This window comes from Alosa sapidissima, chromosome 12 (assembly GCF_018492685.1).
Source record: "Alosa sapidissima isolate fAloSap1 chromosome 12, fAloSap1.pri, whole genome shotgun sequence".
Lineage (NCBI taxonomy): Eukaryota > Metazoa > Chordata > Actinopteri > Clupeiformes > Clupeidae > Alosa > Alosa sapidissima.
The window spans coordinates 20,664,680-20,692,128 of NC_055968.1; the positions used below are offsets into that span (position 1 = coordinate 20,664,680).

A 27,449-nucleotide genomic window follows, 5' to 3' on the forward strand; every position below is an offset into this window, starting at 1 on the left:
CTTCAAAAACATTATCATTTGTGGTGGTCTACCAAAAGCCTGGCAGAGCCTCCTTGCCCTTCGTATGGAATGTGTTTATGGGCTTTCTCTTCCTTCATACTCTCTGCTCCATACATCTCTGACCCCAAGAGGTTAGATCAGCAGACGCCGGGCGACAGAACGCGCCTTCATTTTTACGTTCTCAAGGAATGCTCGGCATTTTTCACATGCCAGTTAATGTTATTGTTCCTGCGCTAGAGCTCGCTGTGCTCCTGTTGTGAACTGTTGACATATGGTTTGGAAAGTGAAGCAGTCCGAATGGATGAAAATATATGGTGTGTGTGGTGAAAATAGAACACTACACACCACAAGAATGCCTCCGACTTGCCTAGTCTTACATAAGCCATTGCGCATTTTCTAACCTACATTGTGTGTGTGTGTGTGTGTGTTTTGATTTGTGTGCAGGATAACCAAGCCCCTGACCTTTGCTGACTGCGTGGGAGACGAGCTTCCCCTTGGCTGGGAGGTGGTGTTGGACCAGCAGGTGGGCGTCTACTACATCGACCACATCAACAGTAAGTCCGCCCTGCATCCTCTCCTGCACCCTGTGGGAGGTCTGCCCTCCGCTCCATGCTCATCCCTCAGCCTGGGCCCTGGGACAGCCCCAGACCCAGACCCTTGCCTTTGTCCTGTCGGTGGGGAGCTCAGAAGAGTGAGTTATGACAGCCAGTCCCCAGGCAGAGTTAGCAGAAACTATGAAAACAATGTTGGCAGTGTTGGAGAGGAGCTATTTTGGATTTGACTTATTGTTGGACATAAACAAATGCCTGAAATAACTTGGAGTCCATGTTCTTTTTTATCATAATTAATTCTGAAATGCTTTTAATTTGAATTTGACTTTTATTGTTATCATCATCTTACACTCTGTAAGGCCTTTGGTTCAACTGAGTTGTTAAGCTGAGGCATGTTGACTTCCCTTTGCAAAACTAAAGATGAAACAAAAGTTAGTAAAAGTTTTTTTCTTTTTTTAAAGATCAGGTTTACGAGTCTCATCAGAATGTTTCAAACAGGATGCTTGGAAATAAGTGTATTTTTGTATGTCCTCCCCCCGTGCGTGCGCATGCGTGTGAGACTTTTGCTCATTTTGATGTCATAGCTGTGTGATGTCACACACACCCCACCCCAGTGTGTGACACACCGTCTGTTGTCCACTCCCCGCGCTGAGTCACCTCTGTCTCGAGTCGAGCGTGGCTTCTTGCTCTCCCGTCACAGGGACCTCCTGTCATCCTCCTCTTGCCTCCTGTATTCTGACTCACAGGGAGGCTACACCAGGCAAGTAACTGAAGTGCTCCTGTTCGCGGCGCGTAAAAATAGTTTTAGAAGACTGGTCCTTTTTTTATGCGCCACTATCACATCTGGTGTAGCCGTCTGGTGTACCTGTACCATTGATCATAGCGGAAGCTAATTGTTGCAGCAGACGCAACGCGAACGGAAAGCTTCAGTTACGAGCCCGGTGTAGCTTCCCTGTCAGAGCGCAGGCAGGGGATGATGTGCATAGCTGGGAGGATGTTGTGGACGTGGGATATGCGTGGCCCTCTCCTCCTATTGGCTGCTGAGGAAACAGAAGGCAGCTGCCGTGTTGCCTCGCTGCCATGATAGACAGGTGTCCCAGAAGACAGAATATTTGAGTGAAGGCAGCTTCTACGAACATTGGTTTTGAACAATCTTTTAGGATTGCTTTTATGGTAATGTGACATCAGCACATCAGCATGCTGTGTAGCTCAACGTGTTGCTTCTCTCTTGGTGTGTGGTGGAGTCTTCTCAGTTCATGACAAGTTCATGTAGCGGTCACTATTGAGATTTAGGTGCGTGTGCTTGCCTGCATATGCTGCTGTCCAGCAGGATGTTATGTATGGCGGTGGTTTGGTCAGTCATGCAATGGGAAAAATATCCAGGGGAAGTGGACAGGGCACTGCTGCTTGGGCCCTTAGGCCCCCCCCCCCCCCCCCCCTGTGCCCTGTACCATCCTGTTCCCGGGGTCACTGAGATGTGATGTCATGAGCTGTGGGGATGATATACGACCATCTACCGGGCCAGGCCGCAGCGGGGACACCTCCGTCCTTTCTCCGGTCCTCTCCGAGTCCATCCTCTTCGCTAGCCTTGGCCACTGCAGTGGTGTGGGAATGACCGCCATGGCGGGGCGTCACATCGAAACTGTTTCCATGCATAATGCGGAATTCTGCTGCTTGCGTCCACAGCATTTCCATGAAGTCAAGGGAATAGTGGAAAAGATGTTAGAATAATATTGTTGTTGGAAGTTGAGGATACTGGGAATAAAATGAATTTTCCTTACGGTTAGTTGGTTGGTTGGGTTTGGTTAAGAAAAGAGGGATTTGATTGTCCAGTCAGGACAGGCATGTTTACCATTTACTCAAGATGAGTTATTGTAAGCATGTCATGGTTGATGGACTAAGGAGACAATTGTTTGGCTGTTTAGTTAAGAAAACAACTGTTTGGTTGTTAAGGAAGGGTTTTTATAAGTGAGTAAAGATGAGTCATTGTCTGCTTCTTCTGTAAGATTGGAATTTACCTCAGAGACCTGTATGAGACCTGCCTGCTGAAAGTGGCAAGGATTAGAGATTATCTGTCACCATGTCCGAAATGTTATTATTTCGAGTCTGGCAGTGTTATCTGCTGTTATTGAGAGTGTGTGTGTGGTTTGGAATCAGTAAATGAATGAATGAATGAAAACTACTCATTCTGAGTTTTGCTGTGCCCACATTTACACCACTCTTTTATGAAGCACATATTTAACCCAGACCCTAAGAATGAGCTGTAGTAGGTATTTATTTTGTTTGTTTACTATAGATTCAGTTTGTTGATGTATGAAGTTATGTCTTATGATTGTAATGAAACTGTGGCATACTATGGGTTGCTGTGGTACACAGTGCTGGTCAGGTTTGAGGTGATTGTATGGGTGAGAGTGGTACTCTGACCCCCATTCTGCCCCTTCTTGCCCGGGCAGAGACCACCCAGATCGAGAACCCGCGGACGCAATGGCGGCAGGAGCAGGAGCGCATGCTGAAGGAGTACCTGGTGGTGGCACAGGAGGCGCTCAACGCCAAAAAGGAGATGTACCTGGTCAAGCAGCAGCGGCTGGAGCTGGCCCAGCAGGAGATGTTGCTCTTCCATCAGCTCTCGCAGGACGACACGCGCTCAATCACCAGCTGTGAGGGACCAACACACAGACACATTTACCACAAACACACACATATGCAGACACACTTGCAGACACATGCTCAAACACACTCTCAAATACATACATACACACACACACACACACACACACACATATGCAGACACACACACACACACACACACACACACACATGCAGACACATACACATGTACACCTGTGCACACGCACACACACATACACACGCTCACACATAGATTCACCTAAAGACACACACTCACAGCCACTGTAAACACTGTACACATACACTTGTATCTGGCACATGCATGGCTATGCCACATCTATGCCATGTTGAGGGGAAAATATCACCTATTATGTAACAATCACATTCCCATGCTTTTGGAATTCAGTCCCACTTACTGATCTGATGTATTTTTAATTCTCACAACCCCTCACAATCTTATAAGCCATCAGATAATTGTCTGCCCATACACAAATTCCACAATACTGACATGTATGAAGTTATTTAGACACACACATATAGTATATATACGGATGCTGTGTTTGTTTACAAAGGCACATACTGTGCAAATCACAATCTGAATCCTGTTATTAAATACCAGAAAGACTGTTGTAAGGCATGTGGAGAAAATGGTTTACTGTTGTGTCTCTTGTAAGGGGAAATCCTGTTGGCATACTCTCGTATGCAAACGACCATGTAAATATAAACAGGCTTTCACACAAACACACTCCCACACACACACTCTCGGATAAACACACGCAACATCCGCCGACTTGCTAAGAACTTTTAATCACAGGCTTCTAGTGTATGCTCTATAAATATAGTATGGCACAGTTTTCACAAGAAAGCACCACCACCATCTAACCTCTCTGGGAGCCTGTGAGTCAAGGACTTCCTTCTCCAAGTAAAAGGCCAAACTGATCCATCTGCCTGTCATTCACTGGTAAAGGCGTCCCTCATTCATTCACCATCAACTTCATCCATCTGTTTCCACAGCACTTTCAGTTTTACTCAGTAATTCTCTCTCTCTCTCTCTCTCTCTCTCTCTCTCTCTCTCTCTCTCTCTCTCTCTCTCTCTCTCTCTCTCTCTCTCTCTCTCTCTCTGGCGCTTTTGCACTCTCCCTTTATCCACCTTCTTCCTGCTTAAGCGTACTGCTGTTCTCCTCTTCCAGCCTCCCCTCCTTTTCCCCTTCTGCCTTCCCTTTCCTGGCTCCTTCCTCTCAATTTTTTTTTCTCTGCATTCACCTCTTCCTGCTTTACTCTTTGCCTCTATACCTCTGTTTTTTTTTTCTCTGAGAGGAACCCCACCCCAACATCCCTCCACCCACACCCTCCATAGAGAGAGAGAGGGAGAGAGAGAGAGGAATGAAGTGAAGCATCACACACAAAAGGCCTTCTATCAAAGGATACACTATCTCTCACCTTGCCGTGTGTTGTGGTTCTGTCTGTCAGAGTGGCAGAGTTGTGTTTCAGTGTTTGACTGACCCTCTTTCTCCCCCCTCTTCTCTCTTTCTCTCATTTCTCTGTCTCTCTCTCTCTCTCTCTCTCTCTCTCTCTTTCTTTCTCTCTCTCTCTCTCTCTCTCTCTCTCTCTCTCTCTCTCTCTCTCTCTCTCTCTCCTCTCTCTCTCTCTCTCTCTCTCACATGCAGCACACTCTGGCTCTTCTTCAAATGCAAAATATGACCCTGACCAAATAAAAGCGGAAATTGCCTGTAGGCGGGAACGGGTAAGTCATTATCGGCAGAGAACAATGCTTCATATGTCAGGTCTTCTGACAACTTTGTTACCCCCCCCCCCCCCCCCACACACACTCTCACCACCACCCTATGCCCCGAACCCAGCCAACACACACACACACACCCCTCTCCAGGGGCCCCACTCTCCCATGAGCTGGGGGAGGGGGGGGGGTCCAACCCATGACCCACAGCCTCCACCTCCACCTCCTCAGGGCTGCTCCCTGCTTCAGTCTCTGCTCAGGAGAGTGAGTCAGCGCAGCCGGCCGCAGGCCGTCTCACTGGGTTTTACAAGGTGGTGTTTGAGGCCGAGTGGCGCCCAGTCAGATCATTACCCAGAATTATGAAAATAACCCCCACCCCCTTACACACACACACACACACACACACACACACACACACACACACACACACACACACACACACACCTCAGAGCACTAAAAAAGGGGGATCCCACAAGTGTGTATGAGTTACAGTTTTCTCTCTGTATCTGAGCCCCGCAGATCAGTGGATTTGGGTCATTTTAGCGCTGTTGAAATGTCACTGGGCTTCCTGAAGGAAAGGCTGGTTTAGCAGAGAGGGGTCAGGGCTAGGGTGGGTACTGTTCGCGTAATGGGCCTAAACCACATTCCTTTTCAGTGTTTTTGGGAAGTTGGTGTGTGTAAGGGTCAGTTTCCGTGTGTGTGTGTGTTTGTGTGTATGTGAGAGAGTGAGAACAGCCTCCTCCCTTATCTGTGTGTGTGTGTGTGTGTGTGTGTGTGTGTGTGTGTGTGTGTGTGTGTGTGTGTGTGTGTGTGTGTGTGAGTGAGTGAGAGAGAGTGAGTAGGGCCTCTCTGGCCTGATGACTCAGCGTTTCAGGTCCATCAGCGCTAAGGGAAGCCCATTGTGTGAAGCATAGTAACCCATAGCTAAGCCATGTGTCCACAGCCCTCCTAGGTCCACCAGGAAGCGTGTGTGTAATGTGTATGTATGTGCATGTATATGTCCACATGTGTGTGAATGTGTAAAGCCAAATGTTGACCCGTGTGTGTGTGTGTGTGTGTGTGTGTGTGCGTGTCCGCAGCTCTCCAGACTCAAGCAGGAGCTGGCACAGGTGAAACAGGAGCTGCAGTACAAGGAAATGGGAGTGGAGACCCTGCAAGAGTGAGCCTTCCGTCTTGCCCTACACACACATTCACACATGCCTATTGCCTGCACCACCCTTCCATACATAAACACACACACACACACACACACACACTTCCACCTGCTCTGGCCTCTCAAAAACGTACTATGCTGCAGTAGTACTCTTCTTTCAGAGTTCATGTTCCATTGAATTTAGCACTCTAGAACTTTCTCTCTGTTTGTTTGTCCAAAAGGCTTTCATTTTCCATTTTCTATGTCTGACATGCTAACAGCCGGCCCATGTCCTGTGTCTTTGGTGGATTTTCTCTATTATGTGTTGTGTTTGATTTATTTTTCGTCGTTGACAAAGTTTGGGTGTTACACGTTATTTATAGATCTGTGTGAAAAAAAACTCGCAAAAGAAGTTAAATAGACATTGCTGTGCTTTTCCATTTAGCCATGAGAATATCATGAGGAGATTATGAATTTGTCACAGCATCGTGCACACAGACTGTGCCAGTGTTGATGTTGGGGCCACTACCACTTCTATTGTGTCATATAAAGCTCGAGAATGCTTGACCACATGCATCCTAAGACCGTTCTGCCTGTTTTTGGGACAAAACAAGGTTGTCCTCTGAGAACGACTCTTTTTGTTTTTATATATACCTCCCCGAAATGAAAGGGAAAAAAAGAATCACGATATGATTTGTACCAGCCTTCTGGTGAATGTCTGTCTCTGTTTCAGTTTGGTGTAATTTAATTACGTAATTGAGGTATTATACAGTTCAGCGGAGCTGCAAACCAAACACTGACCACGTACCCTCCCCAAGTCTGAACGAGCCCTGTGCAGAGAGACTGAAGGCCACTGCAGCAGTAAGCAGCAGCAGCCGTAAGACTTTGTTTGTGTGGCTCTCTCACAGGCGACCCTAAAATAGCCCGGCCACCCCGCTGAAACTGTGCACGCTCTCAGGCCTTTGTGAGACGCACCAACAGGCAGCAGTGTTTTTTTTTTTTTCCCTTTTTTTTTTTTTTTTCCGTGTGTGTAAGTGTGTATGTGTGTCTGAGAGAAAGAGGGGGGGGGGGCATGTGTTTGTGAATATGTATGTATATGTTTGCGTGGGAGAAAAAGATAAAAAGAGGGCGAGAATGCGCACAAGAGAATTTGAGAAGCTTTCGTGTGTGTGTGTGTGTGTCTGTGTGTGTGTCTGTGTGTGTGTGTCTGTGTATGCGTGCGTGTGCTTTCTGGAAAAGGAGACTCCACCTCAGGAAGAGGATGCACCAGTGGAGTGCAGGGAGCCAAGGCTCTCGGCCCGGACAGGAAAAGCTCCACGAGGAGAGAGAGAGAGAGAGAGAGAGAGAGAGAGGGGTGGGGGCGAGGGAGAGAGAGAAAGCAGTGTGAGAATAGTGAGTGAGGGAGAGAGAGAGAGAGAGAGAGAGAGAGAGAAGTGCTTGAAGGCAGTTTGAAAAACACAAGATATCTGGCAGCAAATTCCTGCGCACTTCCTGCATCCCTGTGAGAGGGGCTTATCTCTTAGATAGAACACAACTCGAGAGGCTCCCAGAATAGCGCCCAGAATCCACCGCTCCCTGAGAACACGGGATGGGCCCTCTCCCGCTCTCTTTTCTCCTGTTTTTTTTGTACTTTTTTGTGCTTTTCTTTGCTTGCTTGTCCCCTTTTTTTCCCCTGTGTCTTTAGACGTGCTTAAACATAAGTCCCTCTCGCCACAGGGCCGCTCTTGTTCAAAATCTGTGCCTCTGGCAGCGGCAGGGCTAGCGCTAATTAGCCTTGGAACCACATCGCGAGTAGGCAAGCAAATAAACAAGCAAGGACTGATATGGAAATCCCCCTCCTTGGGCTGATGTCACAATGAGGGGAGGACTGAGTGTCTTCGGAGGGGGAGAAAGAAACAAGATGGTGGCGTGGTCAGCTCAGGTTTGGTGAGGTTCAGTCGAGACGAACGCAGAGAGTGATCCAGAGATAGCAAGAGACACGAGATTGAAGTGAGCTACAGAAAAATGCCATAAGGTGCAGAGTAAAAACAAACGGAAAAAGAGAGAAAAGCCTTTCCTTGTGGTTTTATTTCTTGTTTTCATTTAAGAATATAGACTTTGGCACTTAGCGTTGATTGAGAAAGACTAGCCTATTTAGTAGCACAAGACCAGAGACAAAAGACAAGGACCAATCCAATAGAAGTAGGCCTATATCATTTATTTACCTCTCTGCCACTCTCTGAATCTCAAAATGATTCCCCTGTACAAATTAGACTCCAATATCTATCCCCCTTATGATTGTGGCCCTCACTAAAGCCCCTGGTGAACTCGGCACAGCAGTCCAGCCCAGCCCCTTCTGTACAGTAGGTAGCTGAATAGAGTTGTGTGTTTCTGTTTGAGTGTGGTGAGGATAGGGAGTGGTTGGGTGGGGGGTGGGGGGGCTGTGTGTGGTGGGGTGTTGGCCGCTCGGGAGGCTCACAGGGCTGGGGCTGGGAATAGGGGGGGGGGGGGGTACAAAGGCGGGTTTGTGTGGGGAGGAAGAGGCAGGCGGCACCGGCCAACAGTACCTGCTGTTGAAGGAGCGGAGCAGCGCGCGGAGCAGGGCCTGGAGGAAGCGCCGTGCGGCCAGAGCCTCGGGTCCACTGCCAGCACCAGTGGTGATGTGAAAGGGAGGCCGCCCGCTCGCTACCCAGTCCACACATCACTCACCCTCACGTCATTCTCGCTGCCCTCTGAGTCAGGAACGCGTGTCATGTTCACCAATGTCTCGCTTTCTCTCTTTGTCACCTTAGTTTAAATCTCCCTTGTGTACATACAGTATGCTAAGAGGCTTAGTATTTGCTCCTTTCTTTTACATTATATTCAGAATATATTAGCTGTTGGCTAAAGTAGTAGAACATCAAAATTGCTGGCAAGCATGTTTTAAAAATGTAAATAGTGACCATTTTTGAAAAGATTCGTGTTTTCTCAGCTCTTAAACACTTCTTGTTTCACACTCATTCATCCTCCCCTTCTCTCTCTCTCTCTCTCTCTCTCTCTCTCTCTCTCTCTCACTCTCTCATTGTCTCTCCCAGGCATATTGGAATGGCATTCTCCCTGTCTCTCTCTCTCTCTCTCTGTCTGTCTCTTGTCTCGGTGGCCGGCATTGCAAGCATAACACAGTAGGATTTATGTCTTGAGTGGTGGCTCTTTGAAAAGACAGAAATTCCCCGCCAGGCCACCTTAAGTGTGGCAGGCTCCAGTTTCCCTCGCCTAATTATGATGCCTTGGAGACCCAGGAGCTGGTCGAAGTTAAAACAATATTATTCTAGCATGGCTAAACGGTTAACCGGTCAGACAGACAGGTCTGCGAGCGACCATTAAGGTTCCAATAAATCCCCACTAACCATTTCCAGTGTCGCCCCCCACCTCAAGCCCTCCCCTCTCACCCCCAGCGACCGACCGTCATTAGACACCTCCGTGTCCTGTCTCCCAACTCCAATGACATTCTTTAAGGGTTATTCATTTTAAACAAACAATATGCATTATCTGGTTCCCTCCATCGCTACCTAGTTATCCAGCGTCATGTTTTCTTTGTTGTTTTCTTTCTTTTTCTTCTCTCTCTCTGCTAAACAGTTCTAACAGACTATTGGGTTATTGTCGGGGCTGATTCATTTCCTCTGCGCTGAGACATGAGTGTGGTTAACAGCCTTACCCTCCGAGAGGCTAATGAGGACTTCAGGCCCCGATATTAAAATAACCCGCATGTCTAGGAACACCCTGTTTCATTTAGGTAGCCAATGATGTCATGCCCAATTTAATTCTTTATAATTAGGTGTGTGAAGGAAAGCTGCAAGGGATGCACAGTTATGTAAACTGTATTTAAGTAGGTGTTTGCCTGTGCTTGTATACTGTAGGTGTGTGTGTGTGCGTGTGTGTGTGTTTGTGTAGGTTTTTTTGCTCACGTGGAACCATGTTGAGCTGCTACTGCTGATCGCAGGAGGTAGTTAAGTTCACACAGCGTTGCTGACTCTGCTTACCCAGTCAGCACAGCGCCCTGTGGAACAGAAGCACGGCAGGAAAGCTGAACAAGGACAGTGGTGCTTTCTGTCTTGCTCCAGTGGTGTTCTAATGATCAAATGTTTCTCGTAAGGGGGAATGTGTCCTCTTAAAAACGGAAAATTGTTCAGAAGGATTGTTCTCCTTACAAAGCCATGAAACTGTGTAGCTAACTGAAGAACATGTTTGGTTCCAACTTCCAAATGGCACTGTAAAGGATTGTAAATAGATCTGTCAAGCACTACAAATACTTACTTACTATCTGGAGATCTGGTACGACAAGTTGGAAAACATCCAAAGTGTCCAGATTGCACCTCTCATTAGAGTCCACTTAATGCCACGTTCACATGTCCCACAAGCTGTCCTTGTTTATTGTCTTTCAGTGTCCCTGTGTCTTCAGCCCATCTCGTCTGATAAGTCCAATACCCCTCTATGGGTCCAGTCTTGTCCAGTCCTACAGAGGACTAGTGCTTGTAGTGAGTCATAGCCATGTCTTAACACTTGCTTGTTTGGTGTCGACAGGATTGACAGGAAGATGTCCAGCAGTCAGACCAGCTACAAGCTGGACGAGGCCCAGGCCATCTTTAACGAGCTGCGCAGCATCAAGAAGGCAATCAGCTCAGGCGAGAAGGAGAGGCAGGACCTCATCCAGGTGAGTCTGCGCACACACAGAGTGGCTAGCATCATATCTGGTCACCACGAGCCGTAGGGCAACAACTCATTACTAAATCTGATCTTCATGAACTTCTTGAACTGATTTTCATCTACACAACTCATTTTGAACACTGTTTGTAACCAAGCCTGTTGAGTAATGCGTGGTGGCTTGTGGGAAATGCATCCTTGATTACTGAACGTGACCGAGCAGCAGAAACATTTCCAATTGGAAACCAATCATCTGGGTTTCCGCTGTTGTGAGTCTGTGTCGCTTTGGATAAAAGCGTCTGCTAAATTTCAGTCAACTTTAGTCTTGAGGCAACTGAATTGAGGCAACTGAAAAAAGTTAAAGTTAATCTCTGATGTTCAAAGCCAAACACTGGCACCTCTGTGCATTTTACAGTGCACAGAGTACCTTGCATGTCATATCACTTATATTCAATTGGTTAGAGTCAGTGTGAAATGCAGAGTCAGTCCACAATTTTACCACTGCCTTCATGTGATTGATTGGTGTTCTCACACTGTACCAAATGTGAATGTCTTCTGAGAATGTGTTAAATCATTTAGGATTATTTTTGCATACTTTAGCATATCTTTTACATACTTTTTGCACACTCACTTCTGTGGTCTGTGGTTTGTGGTTGTGGATGATGCCTGTGGCTTTTTTTTTTGGTAATTGATGTTTGGTTGGATACCTAAGTGCCCCAAAGACATAAATCATTGAAGAACAAAACTTGTCTGGTCCCTTACTGAAGCGCTTGGTTCGCAAACTTTTCACAGCCATTCCTTTCTCTCCTCTTTGAACAGCTGTTCTTAGAGTGTTTTGTAGCGCCACCCAGTGGTTGTCAGGGGTTGACAGATTATTGTTAATTCACACTTAAAAGACCAGAAATGGGTGTCAGAAGTGGTCACTCCAGTACTGGATTTTGGGGGGAATGGGCGCCTAATTCCTAAGTGTGACCTTTTCAGAGCGATTTGTGAGCAGTGAATACACACTGTCTAATGTCAGGGCTGTGTGTGTGTGTGTGTGTGTGTGCATGTGTGTGTTACTCATTCACTCCTGGCTTCCTGTCCATCCTCTCCAGAGCCTGGCGAAGCTCACGGTGAACTTCCACAGCAGCTTGTCCATTGGCGATTCGGTAAATGAGGTGGCCAACAGTGGCGCTCCCTTGGGTGACTCATGCCATCTGCAGCAGTACTGTGACACCGGCTGTCAGACTGAATTCACGGGAGAGGTATTAATACATACGCATCATTTTAATAATGGGTGTAACAGCTCTAATCAGACCAATTGCTATAATATAGCATTTGGTCTGAAATTCTTTCAGCTGTGAAGGGATTGTGCATTGCTGGTAAAATATTACGCTTTAATTTGATATTTAGTTTTGCCACTGCAAGTCTGTAAGGAATTTAGTACAACGACGATTGTTTTCCTGTCGGGAATATACTCTATTCTATTATTCTGTTTCAATCAGAAAGATATTATGTTGTAATGAATGTTGAGAGTCTACCAGGGCTGAAGGGTAATTCTCATGTAGCTTTGTTTAATTGAATTGTTTAGCATTCATTTAATTAGTAATTTAAGGCAGGGATCACTCTGACCAGCAGCAAGGGGCAGGTTTCCTATTGTTCTCTATGGTTCGGCAGTGTAACGGTTGCAGCGCCAGCGGAACGCTACCGTTGAACAAGCGGATTTTGTGTTACTTAGGAACGAGATGGAACTTATTAAAGGCCGAGCGTTGCGTTACTCTTACCACTGCCCCTTCGTTATTTCCAGTGTGATCCCCGCCTAATTATTGGATTTCATTTTCAGTTTGGCTCCCAAGATTTCTCTCCATTAGTGGACAAAGAGAGACTCAACTGGCAGTATGAAGAATCTAAGAAAAGGTAAGTATGCATGTGCATAAATATTTGCAGCCTTTAAAAAAAAAATATCTAATGTACATGATGACACTAGCCATGTTCAGGGATGGATTACTGCACGGGCCTACTGGGCCCAGGCCCAGGTGCCCAAGGGGTCAGGGGGCCCTGAAGCCCAAGCCTTTGCATGGAATCATTGCCTCAATATCAACACATCAGGATGTAGGCTATGAATCTGATTGAATTAAATTATTGGCCATCCCCAAAATGCACCAGAATACAGGAAATCACATCAAACAAATTACTTTTTTTCTGAGGGAGGACCCCCAAACCCCTCCCCCCCTCCCACATATGCGACAATTTATGGGGGGCCCTTAATACAACTGGGCCCAGGAGCCCGAAAGTTCATAATCCGTCCATGGCCATGTTTACATGGACACTTATAATCCAATTAGAAATTGAATAATTTAATAAAATATAATAAAATAATAGAATAAAAATTCTCATATAAACACTTCTATCGGATTAAAAATGCCTGATCCGATCAGAATTTTAATCGGAATGAAAGAGGTGGTGTAGTCTGTTCCTATTCCGATTGAACAGCCATGTAACGGCTATTACGATCAAAGATTCTACATTACATTACATTCTACAATACATTATTATGTATTGACACATTCTTGGTCAGTTGAGATGATTTATATGTCCTATAAGGACCTCATTGTTTTCATGCAATAGTATGACCGTACATTCTGGGTATGTGTCCTTGGACCAACACTAACAAAGTCACAATCCTATAATGGCAGTTGACATGTGCCATGAAATCTTCTTGACATATGGCATAGGTGTTATGACTTGTAAAATGCTCATCGTGTTCATGACTACTAACTGATGCTGGTAATATAATGTGATGGGTAATGACAACTGATGATTTTACGTTTCCAATTCAAGACAAGAAAAGCATTGAAACGATTTGGGTTGTTAATTGTTCATAAACAACCAGATTAACAATGACTTACTGTATAAAGTCCCAACTCTTTTATTTTAGCAGCTGTAGTGGTAGCAGTGGCTTCATGATTACCCAGACTCCTAGCAGGGTTTTTTTTTTTTTTTTTTTTTATGAGACGCTTGTTGCCACGGTGACGCGGCGGCCACAGCGCCAGCTATGACATCAGAGAGGAGTTGAGCGCGAAGCCTAACGGGAGTGAGCAAGCGAGCGAGTGAAGGAGCAAGGGGGACCTGTGGAAACTTGCGTGCTCTCTCGTTGAGTCACACACCGTCTCAACTCCAAAACACATAAACACAGTTATTTCACTTTAACCATAACCCTCAGGGCTCCCCCAAGACACCCCCTCCTCTCTAGCGCCTCAGCCTCCTCCACCTCCTCATCCTCTTCCTCCTCCTCCTCCTCGTCTTCCTCCTCCTCTCCTCTCTTAAAGAGTTCAAACCTGAGGTCCACAACCCACCTGTTTTGTGCTCTGGGAGGTGAAACTGGACACTGCTGTGTTCACTTGGAGTCATTTCATTTTGTAGAAAAATATTGTAATATTTTTCAAACAAAAAACAAGCAAACAAAAGCAAACGGGCGCTGGTAATTTGGAGTTTCAGAGGGGTAAACATTCCCATGCAGCCAGTGAGCTTGTGGTGGTTAAGCAGATGTAAACACCGCTCAGATGATTGTCCAGATGCACATGTGCGCCATGACGACATTAGAGTGCGCACAGATGATGGGTCATGGGTTCTGTGTTTTAATCACTCTTTCCCTTTCACCTCTCTTTCCCTCCACCTCCCTTACCCATCCTCTCTCTCTGTCTCCCTTGCTCACCCTTTCTCTCTCTCTCTCTCTCTCTCTCTCTCTCTCTCTCTCTCTCTCTCTCTCTCTCTCTCTCTCTCTCTCTCTCTCTCTCTTACTCACATGCATTCTCCCTCTCTTTCTTTCCTCCTCTCCACTGCTCTTTCTCCATGCCAGAGTGTCCAGCATCCAGCACCAGCTGGCCCAGCTGGACAGCGAGACCTGGTGCGGGCGGGCCGAGGCGGACCGGGACAGCCTGCAGCTGCTGCGCGAGAAGGAGGCCCTGCTGCAGGAGCTGACGCTGCTTAGCCAACAGCAGCGCCCCCCGGAGGCCTTCCTGCAGCTGGAGGAGGAGCGCCGGCGCCTGGAGGAGGAGGTGCAGAGGGCCCGCAGCCTCCAGAGCCAGGGAGCCAACCAGAGGTCAGGCCACACTCGCACTCCTTTACTGCTCCATCTCTCTCTCTCTCTCTCTCTCTCTCTCTCTCTCTCTCTCTCTCTCTCTCTCTCTCTCTCTCTTTTCTCAACTCATAGCTTGCATGTCCGTTCATGTGTAGTGATACAGTATATTTGCAAAAAACAATATTAAGCATGTTAACAATGAAATTAACAGGGAAGGAATATTCTCTCTATATATATCTCTCTCACTCCTCTCTGCCTCCCTCTCACTCTCTTTCTGTCTCTCGTGACTTGCCTGCTTGTTAATAACACTTAGGTCTGTGCAAACAGCTAATTCTAGAATCAACATGAGTAGTCGCACAGTTGAGCTAATTGCTAAAATCAATATTGTTACCTTTGCTAACAAATGAAAGCCAATGTAAACAGTTAACTGGGCTGATGCTCTGTCACTCCACCGTGACCTCAGAGGTAGTTGTGTACTGTTTAAGACTTTTTCGGGAATAGCACAGGCTGCATCTCAAGAAATGTGGAAGGAGGAGAGCCGTGGCCTACTGGTTAGCACTTCGGACCTGTAACCGGAGGGTTGCCGGTTCGAACCCCGACCAGTAGGCACGGCTGAAGTGCCCTTGAGCAAGGCACCTAATCCCTCACTGCTCCCTGAGCGCCACTGTTGATGCAGGCAGCTCACTGTGCGCACTGTTTCCCTCACGGGATCAAAAGAGTATATATACTTATACTATACACAGTATAGCCATAAGCTTACTGTAGTTAAAACTAGGCTGCACCCTCCATAAACAATCTTTGTGACAATACCTATTGCATAAATGAAACATAACTTTCCCAGAAGACATGCAACACCATGGGAGCACCATGCCAGTAAGCCAGGCAGATAAGTCTGATCAGACACACAGATTCCTGTAGACAATGCCCATCTGGCCCCTCTTTTCCCCAGCACTGGATGCAGTTTGTGTCATTGTGCGTTGCCAATCGGCACATCTCATCTGTGTGTGTGTGTGTGCTGGTGGAGATGCTGAAAGCAGACCTCTGGGGAGCATGGGGGCACCCTCAGCCCCTCATACAGCCACAGAGATGCACTATGGGCCTGCTCAGATAGCGCAGGAATGAATGCTTGCAGACGGAGAGAGAGAAAGAGGGAGAGTGGTGTGCGTGACCTTTTTCTTCCTGTTTTCTTTGTTGTTGTTGTCTGTGCAGAATCTGGCCACACAAGTTGCTCTTCATTCATTTTTGGCATTCTCTCTCTTTTTCTTTCTTTCTCTACCTCTCCTCCTCTTCTCCCCTCCCTCTCTCTCTTTCTCTACCTCTTTCTCTGCCTCTGTCTCCTATATCTGCACTTTCTTTCTCTTTCCAATGTTCCTTTTTCCTCAGTGATGGGTCTGTAAAAGTGTTACACATAACAGTGCAGTTAATGGGGGGGGGGGGGATCTCCTCAATCTCCATGTCCGCTTTCATTATATGGAAACTCACGTCAGAGTTTTTTTTTTTTTTTTTTTAAATGGATGGTACCAGCACAGATGATACAGTATCACCATCATCATAAAGAAACAAATAATGTGCCATTAGTCAGGCTGCATTGAAAGTGTTTAGTGGGCTCCCGCAGCTACTGACATACGTGTGTGTGTGTGTTGTTTGTTTGTGTGTGTGTGTGTGTGTGTGTGCGCGTGTGTGTGCGCGTGTGCGCCTGCACCTGCCTGCCTGCTTATCTGTGTGTGTGTAGGATTCTGCAGCAGGAGAAGAGGAATGTGCTGCTTAGACAGCTCGAGGAGGCCACTCGCATCACCACCTACCTCCACTCCCAGCTCAAGAGGTACTGGAGCCTCTCGTCAAGGCCACCAGTGGACACCACTCCAGCCACCACCACCTCCACCCATTCATACTGCACACTCACGTAGGCACACTATGGCTGTCCGCTACACAAACTGCACAGCATTTTCAACTCTGTACTCCTGCCATACCAAAAGAGAGTGGAAAGACTAGAGAGTCTTGATATAGTTCAAGTAATTAAGTTCAGAAAAAGAAATGTATGAAGATAATGATTCATGATTTTGTGTCATTATCTGAAGAGTTTTTAATATACTGTTGAATAGGGAACACTAAATTGCTGTAATGACGTCCAGTTTTTTGCGGGAGGACTAATTTGCATTTTGAAATATGCTCAGATGTCTGAAATGCTTGTGGAGCCTCTCTGGTGATTTACTCCTTCTCTCCCCCTACACCAGTCTGTCTGCCAGCAACCTGACCATGTCGTCCAGCAGTAGCCGAGGCTCGCTGGCCTCCAGCCGGGGTTCCCTGGCGTCCAGCCGCGGCTCGCTCAGCTCCGTCAGCTTCACGGACATCTACGGCCTGCCACAATATGAGCGCGCCGAGGCCCCCACGCTGGACCCTTCTGACCCGCACCTGCGCTACCTGCTGCCCCTGGAGGCCCCCGTCGGGGTCAGCGGGATGGGCAGCGGCTGCTACGGCTCGGACCTGCTGAGCCTGGGCAAGGCCAAGCGCTCTCACGACAACACGCCGCAGTCGCTGGCGTCGCTCTCATCGCGCTCTTCGCTCTCCTCGCTGTCGCCGCCCAGCTCGCCAATGGAGTACCACTCGGCACCGCAGGACTGCCCGCTCGCCCAGATGACCGAGGAGTACATGGAGCTGGCGGGCCGAGGCATCCTGGAGAGTCTCCGCGGCCAGGGCCAGGTGCCACCGCAGCCGCAGCATCCTGCACTGCTGCCCACAGGGACGGCCGAGGCCGAGCTGGCTGCTGCTCACCTTCTGGAGGCCAAGGGGCTCCGAGAAGGAGGGCCTCAGGGGTCGTTTCCTCCGACAGGTGAGTCCCCAGCAAAACCCTTACCTTTGACTTGTCTTCAGGATTTAAGTATGTTTGCCCTGAGTAAAAAGTCATTTAGAGTTCCCCTATTGTTTGACCTTGAAGCATGTCTTCCCTTGAAACACATTTGTGTGTGTGTGTGTGTGTGTGTGTGTGTGTGTGTGTGTGTGTGTGTTTGTAGGAGTGACCCTGCGATGCAACAGCAGCAACAGGAACAGCAGGAGAGCCAGGAGGGCTTCAGCTGGGGTGTGCGAGGAGGCGCTGGCCACAGACAGTGGCGTGTTTGAGGCCTGGAGCAGAAGGTGAGTCTCCCAGAGCTTGAGATGCACTCCAGTCTTGTTCACAAATGTGACGATTCGCTCGTCGCTCGTCTCTTGACGCCTCAAAAGTTGCCGTTATTTAAACTTTGTCACGCAACATTTCACGTTGCGTTACTTTGCCTGTAATCACTGAATTGCTTAAACAGTACATGGTCTCTTAGCTTCGTTAACACCAGACCGCATCTCAACTGAGATTGGGTGTGGGTCTGGAAAAGCTTCATTAACTGTTTCACAGCCTCCAGGGGCATAACTAGCAGTAAAATTAAACTTAAATTGATGCATTAAACTCTTACCAAATCGTTTCAGAAGTGCAGCAATCAAATCTTTCTCTGAAAACAAAGTGTTTTAAATGCAGTTGTTCACTCAATTCCAAAGAAATGCATGCCCATATCTGTTTAACCCGGTCACCATCAGCGCAGCTATTAATTGTTTTGAATGCACTGTTCATCATATAAAGCCCGCCCCATGCGGGATTAGCGAATTCACTAACAGGTTCATCTAGGTTTTCCCAGGCTATGGTCTCTTGTCACTTTTCAGTCTTAATTGGACATTACTAAAAATGTGTGGCATAGATGCTGTATTCTATTAAACATTTTCTTGAATAGGCTTTGAATGGAACACTCGTGTAAATGCATGAGGAGAAGGGGTTGCCAAATTACTCTGGCTCCATCTAGTGCCCAGAAACTGCAGCTGTTACAGATCGAGATTGTTTGGAAGCGGCTCCTTTAATTTATCTTGTCTCTACACCATCCTAAAAATTGTAACTGGTGTTTTTGTTTTTATTTATCACTAGCAGCATTTGTTAGTTTAGGTTAAATCACCTGTTCATATTTTCATGCCTCCTGCAACCCCCATGTGTTCGTCACCAGCAGAACGGAAGAATCAGACGAGATTGTGTACAGCCGGGATTCTGTCACCACAGCTGAAGCGCCGCAGATTCAATTAGGACTTCTGTAAGTCTCACAGATACTCACACAACACACACACACACAGTTGTACTTAAAGGGCTAAAATAATCACTTGCGTAGTTGTGCTAATGGTGTGTGAAAGTGCTCTCTCCTCATCTCCTCAGCTATGATGCGAGCTCGCAGTGTCTCGTGCTGCATGTTCTGCAGATGAGGAATTTCAACAAAGTTGCCGTGAAGGAAGGCTACCGAGTGTAAGCTAAATCTTCTGTCTCTGTGCAATATTATTTTTTTTTTTCCCAAAATGTTTCACCTGTCAGGTGCTTACATGCGCACACACACACACACACACATGCGCACGCACACACATGCACGCACACACACGCACACACACACACGCACACACACACATGCGCACGCACACACATGCGCACACACACACACACACACACACACACACTAAACTGACTCACATACTCACACAGTTGCAACACTCCATGCGCTCAACAAAAAAAACATGACTCATTCTGAAACGAAAACATTTTTCTTATTCACCGTCACTGCAACCTTCTTTCCTCTCCTTGCTGCCTCTCTCTCTTCCCCTTTCCCTCTCCCCTGCCCCCCCCCCTTTTCCTTCTCTCTCTCTCTCCCTCTCCCCTTTTCCCCCTCTCTCTTTCTGTCGCTTCCTCCCTCTTTCTCACCCTCTTTTTAGGGAGATGGTGGAGGGTAGAGTCAAAACTGAATGTTTTGTAGAAGTTGATCAGTGACATTGAGTGTGTTGTTTACAGTATGGGGGTGGGGAGGGCTGCTGTGTGGTGGTGGGGAGGGTGGGGAGGGCTGCTGTGTGGTGGTGGGGAGGGTGGGCAAGTTGTTTTTAAAATATGAAGGTGTGTGCTAACTTGTGGTTTGTATGGTTTTGTTTGAGGCTGGAACACTTGTTAATGGTTTTATTTTGTAGTATTTAAACATCTAATATTGTTTCTCTCTCTCTCTCCATCCCCCTCTCTCTCTCAACCTCTCTCTCTCTCTCTCTCTCTCTCTCTCCATCCCCCTCTCTCTTTCTCTAGCTATGTGAAGGTGCACGTGCTGCCTGTGGACCCCAGCCGGCCGTATCCCTACTACTGCTGTCGGCCCCAGGAGCCACGCTCGCCGCTCAGCTTCAACGAGGGCTTCCACGTGCCGCTGGCCGCAGACAGCCTGGCCTTGCTCAGCCTGCAGCTCAGCGTCTGCGCAGTGGGCATGCAGGCGCAGGAGGAGCTGCTGGTGAGTTGCTGGAGAACCAATCAGGAGGCAGGACAGGAGAGGGTGGATTTGGCTATGGAAATATGTGGATTTATTCTGATTCTATTTCTGGGTTTTTTTTCTGAGTATACTTTAAAATGAGAGGGTAAGAACAATGTAGCTAGATAATGGGGGGAAATATAGGAATGGATTATGACTGATTTCCACAATCTTTCAGATGCCTGTCCACCAGTGCCAGCTATGAAATCTAGATATGAAATCAAATACATATAGGCAGGTAAAGTGGAGCATAGCAGTGGGACGCTTCTGGGACGCTCCCTAAACATGTCACAGCACATGAGGGAATAACAAACACTGCTTGAGGGACATCTGTCCTAACAAATGGACCTAGTGGGAAATAGAGGTTACTTTCAGATGTACAATCAATCATTCAATTGATTCAATTTCAATGTTATAATGAGCGTGTTTGAGTTTATTTTGTTTACAACCCCCCCCCCCCCCCCCCTAAAAAAAAAAAAATACTAAAACTACTGTTTTAGTTACCATTGTGAATAATCTTATATTTATATAACATTTAAATGATAACAAAATTGTAACACAAACAACTAACAAAGTAAAACAAAATTTGGTTACACTTTACTTGACAGTCTGTCACTTCTGTTATTAAGTGACATTAGTTTTTTGTCATAAATTAAGGTTAGGGTTAGAGGTTAGAATTAGGGTTAGGTTTCATATGTCATGACAGTGTCATGTGTTCGTGACTGTGTCATGTCATTCTTATGCTGATACTGTCAAGTAAAGTGTTACCCAAAATTCCAATAATTGAAACTATTACCGTTAGTGTGTATTTTTTAACTTGATGATGTTTTGATAAACAGATGTTAAGAAGGGAAAGGAGCAGGGGCGGTCGGGGGATTCACTTATAGACCATGTCTGCCTACTGGAGCAGGGAAGCGGGGAATAACGCACAACTAGCTAGGCTAAAGTCAGTCACACTATGAATTGCCATCCAAAAAGAACATTTCATTCATAACATTGTGTATAGAGGGCTATAATTTCATATACCGGTAAGCTACATGTTGTTATTTTTCTGGAATGTGAAATAGATTAAAGAAACTATACAAAACTAATCACTGCACACCAAAATGAATTGGTTTTGTGTTGACAATAAGATTAATGGACCTGAAACCGATCTATTGAGGGATAGGCGATTTTATGCTCTTGATACAACTTGTTTGCGTTTTTCTTCTAAGTGTGAGATACGGGGCTGATGCTTGGCAGTAGAGTTAGATAAACTTGAACGTAAGTTGCTTGACTGTTTCTGTCTCAAGTGCCCTAGCTGCGCCTTTGACGCAGCGTTCACAGCGCCTGTCCAAGGGACAACTCACAGGGTGCCCATTATCAGAGGGTGCCTAGCTATAATGTTGTCCTTAACAGTAGCCTGTCTAAGTGGTCTAAAATGTGTGAATAATGTTAATTGAGCATGTTTTAAACACACAAGAACAGGTAATGACAGCTGCACACTTTCATATATCTTATATGGAATTTCCAAAAGTTTTTTTTAATAGGTTGTGAAATGAAACTGCTTGTGATTGCATAAGTAATGCTCTGATGATGGATCACTGTAGATGAGCAGTATGTTGGGCATGAGTAATAGTCTGTGAAGCTGTTGGTAACCTCATGCCACCACCCCCCTACACACACACACACACACAGGGCATGGCTCGGGTGGCGCTAGCCGACTGCGAGAACAGTGCAGAGATGGTAGTCACCTGGCACCGGATCCAGCTCTCCGGCACCAAGGAGCTCCACCGTGCAGACGCGGTCAGCCACAGCGGTGGGACTGGGCACAGCGTGGAGGAAGAGGAGGAGGAGGAAGAGGAAGTGGAGAAGGCAGGCCAACGGCATGCAGAAGAGCAATCAAGGCTGAAGGTGAGCAAAAGACTGACTTAAAGGAGACATCCGTTTCTCCAGATCACCGAGTACTGTCGGCGCGGAAAAAAAAAAACTGGCAACTAAAGCAGCCAGGCAGCTACAGCACTAACAGGGGCGTCACTAGACCTAGAGCTGCACTAGGGCACAAGCCTCTAGAGGGTCCGGGGGCATGCTCCCCCGTAAGAACATTTTGTATGTTTAAGCCCAATGTCTTCCTTTTTCAGGACAGTCTGGGCTACCCATATCTGGGAAAGCATGATGTGATAATATTTATCTTATGTACTATGTCTTATGTCAGCCTTTATATCAAGAAGAAAAAAATCATTTGCGTCTTTATTGATATATGATATATTTAAATTAGAGAAAAAATAACTGATTAAAAAAAAATAAGCGCAGATTAATCGATTCCGTATGACCCCGAGCCGTTCTAGTCAGTAACCATTAGACTGTAAAATGAAGGAGAGAGAAGAAAATGTGCTGCCTAGATCATTGATTGGAACATTTACTTTTAAAAAACGGCCTGATGGTGTTGATAAAAATAAAGTGTTGATTAAAATAAAGTCCTCTGCAATGTCTGCAGCAAGGAATTTGCATATCACCGGAGTTCATCAACTCTAAAGTCGCACATCAATGCAAAGAAATAGTGTTGACATTGAGGGGATTGTTAATTTAATTTCATTGTGTCCCCTAGGTTATATCTGTGGCCTAAAATGCCTTGTATGTGAAAAAACACTTTTGAATTTATTTCCTCAGCATATTAGGTCATATCATAGATTATTATGGCCATTATTTGAACAGTGAAAATAAAAATAAAAGAGTTTTTGAACTTTAATGTCACTAATGCTGATTATTCAATGATTCATTTGAATTTAAATATTTAAAATACTTTCACAGCAAAAATGATATATGCGATTAATTTACATGAATTAATCACAGAGTATGTAATTAATTCGATTCAATTTTTTAATCGATTGAAAGCCCTAATATACTGTGCATATATATATATATTCCGGGACGAAGAGTCTTGGTCAGACAGGTAACCAAGGACCCAATGGTCACTATGAATGAGATCTAGAGTTCCTTTGAGAAGATGAGAGAAGTGTAAAGAAGGACAAACATCAGTGCAGGCTCAGTGCCTGGTTTCTTCCATTGGGAATTGCGGCCAAATAGTTCAGTCTTTTGTTTTGTCCTTCTGTACGCTTCTCCCATCTTCTCAAAGGAACTCTTATTTTATCCTTATTATTGTCATGACCTTTTGTTTTGGAGACTTCCCCTTCGTTTTGGGACAACGTTAACAAAGGATTATATTTCTAGAGAAAATACTGATTGATGGCAGGCGTGTAACAATAAAAGAGTTTTGAGACCCTCAATATCACTTTTTTGCATGTTTTTTTTTTTTTTTTTAAACTAGGGACTTCTATAAAGCCAATGAGACTGTGGTACAAATTTGACTGAGAACATGTTCGTCTTCCATTGTACAAAGTTTGGTCAGGCTAGGAATAATACATTTTAAGATGAATGTCCAAACATGGCCTCCAAGATAAGGCCTTTTAGAGAGTGTAAACAATCAAGGACAAAAAGACTATGAAAACAATAGAATTGAACAAAAATATTTTACAGGTTTTAGTTATGGAACCTAAACATTGTGTAGACAAACTTTGAGGAAAATCGGAATCGGTGCTGCAACCATTTTCCTGGATTTTGTCTGATTTGACATGGAATGACTCATAGCTGGCTAGCTTCGTTGTTCATTTTGATAGGCACTTGCATCCTTGCAATCTTGTCTGGTATTTTTCTCAGTATGATGATCATAGACATCTACAACTACAGTTAGGAATAAAATGATTCATACCCCTGACAAATATTGATTTAATGTTGATTTTCTCTTGACCAATATGTTTGTTTTTTTAAGAAAAATGGCACGTCAAAAATTATTCTGGGTTTATTTTCTGGGTTTTGAGGCAGGAACAATTATTTGCCATCACTCTGCCACTTTTTGACGGATTGAGGTCTGGACTCTGGCTGGGTCACTCCAAGATGTTGATATTGTTCTCTGTTAACCATTTCTTCCCTTGTTTGGCTGCATGTTTTGGATCATTGTGTGGTTTAATGGTCCAATGCCGCCTATTGGGGCAGGTCTCTCGGCAGACTGCCTGATCTTTTCCTCCAAAAATCTTAACGTAGCCCATAATTGTTCCTGCCTCAAAGTCCAGGTTGCTGCTAAAAAGGTGTGGTCTAGAATCATTGAGGAGACATGGAGAGGCTTGGTAGGTATTATAAGAACCATTTTGAGAGCTGTGAATGCAGATAAAGATGTTTCCATTGATTATTTAAAAAGGGTATGAATAATTTTGGACATGCCATTTTTTAGGAAAACGCTTCTCTTTTTGATTCTATCAAATCTAATACCACATTGTCTTACAACCTTTAGCAATGTGGCAGTGTCATTTTCAGTCATAACAAACATATTGATCAAGAGAAAATGAACATAAAATTAATATTTGCCAGGGGTATGAATCATTTTGTTCCTAACTATGTGCAAGAATGCTGCTTTGATTTATTGCAGCATATTTTAGTAATGAGTTCAACAGAAATGCTTTAAAACATAATTTAGTTTTTTATGACCTATATTCCCCCACCACCATCTAATATTGTTTCTCTCTCTCTCTCTCCATCCCCCCTCTCTTTCTCATTAACAACACTTGTTAATGTTTTTTTTTGTAGTGCTGTATTTAAACACCTAACATTGTATCTCTCTCTCTCTCTCTCTCTCTCTCTCTCTCTCTCTCTCTCTCTCTCTCTCTCTCTCTCTCTCTCTCTCTCTCTCTCTCTCTCTGTGTTATCAGGTATCAGGGTCAGCTCTATTGGCTCGTGCCTCCACCCAGCTGGAGGAGGTGGAGAGAGAGCTGGACCTCAGCGAGGAGGAGCTGGAGAGGAAGGAGGAGCAGGGAGAGGCAGTGTCCGAGAGGTGAACACACACACAAACATACATACTAGCCCACACTCGCTCAGTCACTGCCACTCCCACCTAATTGCACATACACACACGCACACACATGCACACACAAAAACACTGATGCAAAACCGTATTATTCAATCCCAGATGGATGTGCTTAGTATGACAATTATACAAGTGTGTCTCTTTGAATTTGTTGCAGACAAATATGAGAGTGATAAATGTTAACCCATGAAGCTTCCAGCTAATGTCATCACATTGATTAGTGAAGTTGATTCAGCAGATAGCCTGCTAACTTTCCATTTTTAACACTAATCGTGCGTGTGTGTGTGTGTGTGTGTGTGTGACCTCTTGTTGGTTTTAGGAGCTGGCAGGCCGAGTCTGTGGACAGTGGCTGTAGCAACAGCACAGCGTTTGTGGCGCCCTGTGTAGAGGGGCTCTGTGCTGAGGGCATCTGCATGGCCAGCGGAGGGCGCTGTGTGCAGCCCACTGACAGAGGACTCGTCAGGGTAAATCGCCTCTCTCTCTCCCTGTCTGTAGTCCGACTCTCTTAAATGATGTCCATCTACAAGTGACATAAGGGTCTCCGCCTACAAGTCTTCATTTTTTTTTTTTAATATATTATGTCGACTGTAATTAAAAAATATCAAATTTGAACTTGAAATGGTAATACACTGCTCACCATGTTTATGTGAGCAGTTACTTTTAGAGTTGTTTGGTGCCAGATGGATAACTATATATCCCTCAGTCTCTCTGATGCTGAGTGGAGATCACATTTCTGGCTTGTGGTGTGTTTGACCTCAGGGCTGTAGGTGGACTAGTCAGGTTTCCCGTAGGAGTGATGCACTGATGCAAAATGGCCTCTTTTCACCACTGATAGGAACGGCCTTTTAGGTCAGACATGAGATGTGGAGTGAGTCATCGCTGTGCGCTGGCATCTTTCATAACTTGCGTTTCTGTTATGAGGGTACTAAAAACATGCTGTGTTGCCTGACAGTAAATCGCCCATTTTAAACTTGTGTGGGATGGAGACTCTTTATTTTCTAGAACAGTGTTAAGCATGTTTGGCCACACACATTGGTGAGGCATGTGTGCCCACAGTGGAGTTTCTTTTGTCAGTCGGGACTGGGCACGATGACAAAAAAGGTGATGCCTGTTGCACGAGGAGGATGAGGAGGATATGTCCTCATCCTCTGGTAGTAATATTTATTGTTGTAGTATTTGTTACCTAAGGTCTCCCCTGCATAGTAGTTGTAAGTTGCTTTGTATAAAAGTGTCTGCTAAATGAATAAAAGGCATGACCGTGACACTGACGATGCCCCCCCCCCCCCCCCCCCCCCCCCACACACACACACACACACACACCCTTTCAAAGCATTATTGACACCGAGTTCATGTGTTCAGGTGTATGTAGACTCCAGTGTGGAGGACTGGACTGGTTAGATGCAGGTCTCTGCTTACGTCATCACTGGCACCATCCCTAATGTAAATCAGTGATCAGTTGGATTGGGTTACTTTAAGTGGCAAAATAATGACTATTAAAATCTCCTTCATTACGACTGTGGCATGCTTTTTATCTGTGACCTTTTGCTGCTGGGGAACTACTTTAGAGGTGTGTTGGCAAATGTATTTTCCCACACTTCAGCGACTCTGCATTCTTTCACATTTCACTCTGCCCTAGGTGTGGCAGTGCTTTTCTGCTATGTAAGCCAAACGTCTATGAACCTTCAGACGCTGGGACTTCAGAATTATCACAAACAGAACTATACGAACCTTTAGGAAATATACAGTAGGCTACCAGTCACAAGTAGCACTACTTACTCATTCAGTGTTTCCCATACATTGACTTATTTGTGGCGGCCCACCACAATATCAACATTGACCACCACACAATGATTTTCCAGGTTGTACTACATTGTGCTTAAATCTGGTTAGCATCATAACCACGCTGCTGCACTAATTTGTTAAAAACTGTTGCATTCAAGTTAATTCTGCAAACCTACCACCACAAATAGAATTTAATTCTGTGGGAAACACTGTCATTGATGGAATTTTCTTTATGTTTTCTCTTTATTTTTTATTTTTTGACTATTTTACTCTGCGAGACACTCTGGCAATCAGTAATGATGCACGTTACTTTTGTCACTTGTATCGCGGGGAGCCAATCACAGCGGTGCATCTGATAGGTGGGCCAAAGGCGAGCTAAACAGATGAGAGTCGTAGTGTTATCCTATTGCGTCGAAGTCTGGAATCAGTCAGTAAATGTTGGTCGTATCGTGTTATCCAATTGCGTGCAGTGAGGTTTTCAAATGCACACTTGGTGCCGCCCCTCGAGTTGGGCCATTACATTATTCGTGGCCAGACCCTTAATAATTCTAGATTACCAGGGTCTGGAATCTCCAGGCTATTAGATCAGTACTATAAACTATGAAGTAGCACATATGATATCATGTAGTAAATAAAGAATGTGTAAATAAAACAAAATATTTCTAA

General features: G+C 45.5%; 1 protein-coding gene across 7 annotated transcripts in view; it reads left to right on the forward strand.

Annotated features, from left to right (window-relative positions):
* The window catches only part of wwc3 (WWC family member 3), a 57,050-nt gene that overhangs the window by 15,046 nt on the left and 14,555 nt on the right, over positions 1-27,449 (forward strand). For 3 of the 7 annotated variants that reach the window (XM_042056497.1, XM_042056495.1, XM_042056500.1), the window contains 17 exons: positions 445-554; positions 3,005-3,208; positions 4,847-4,923; positions 5,994-6,073; positions 10,586-10,715; positions 11,803-11,952; positions 12,531-12,604; positions 14,547-14,789; positions 16,501-16,671; positions 17,003-17,598; positions 17,780-17,900; positions 18,788-18,871; positions 18,991-19,077; positions 19,891-20,086; positions 21,782-21,997; positions 24,847-24,968; positions 25,321-25,465. In XM_042056497.1, the coding sequence (XP_041912431.1) occupies positions 445-554; positions 3,005-3,208; positions 4,847-4,923; positions 5,994-6,073; positions 10,586-10,715; positions 11,803-11,952; positions 12,531-12,604; positions 14,547-14,789; positions 16,501-16,671; positions 17,003-17,598; positions 17,780-17,900; positions 18,788-18,871; positions 18,991-19,077; positions 19,891-20,086; positions 21,782-21,997; positions 24,847-24,968; positions 25,321-25,465 (2,806 nt within the window). The remainder of the gene's footprint in view (positions 1-444; positions 555-3,004; positions 3,209-4,846; positions 4,924-5,993; positions 6,074-10,585; positions 10,716-11,802; positions 11,953-12,530; positions 12,605-14,546; positions 14,790-16,500; positions 16,672-17,002; positions 17,599-17,779; positions 17,901-18,787; positions 18,872-18,990; positions 19,078-19,890; positions 20,087-21,781; positions 21,998-24,846; positions 24,969-25,320; positions 25,466-27,449) is intronic. The other 4 variants (XM_042056498.1, XM_042056501.1, XM_042056496.1 and 1 more) reach the window with 3 other exon arrangements.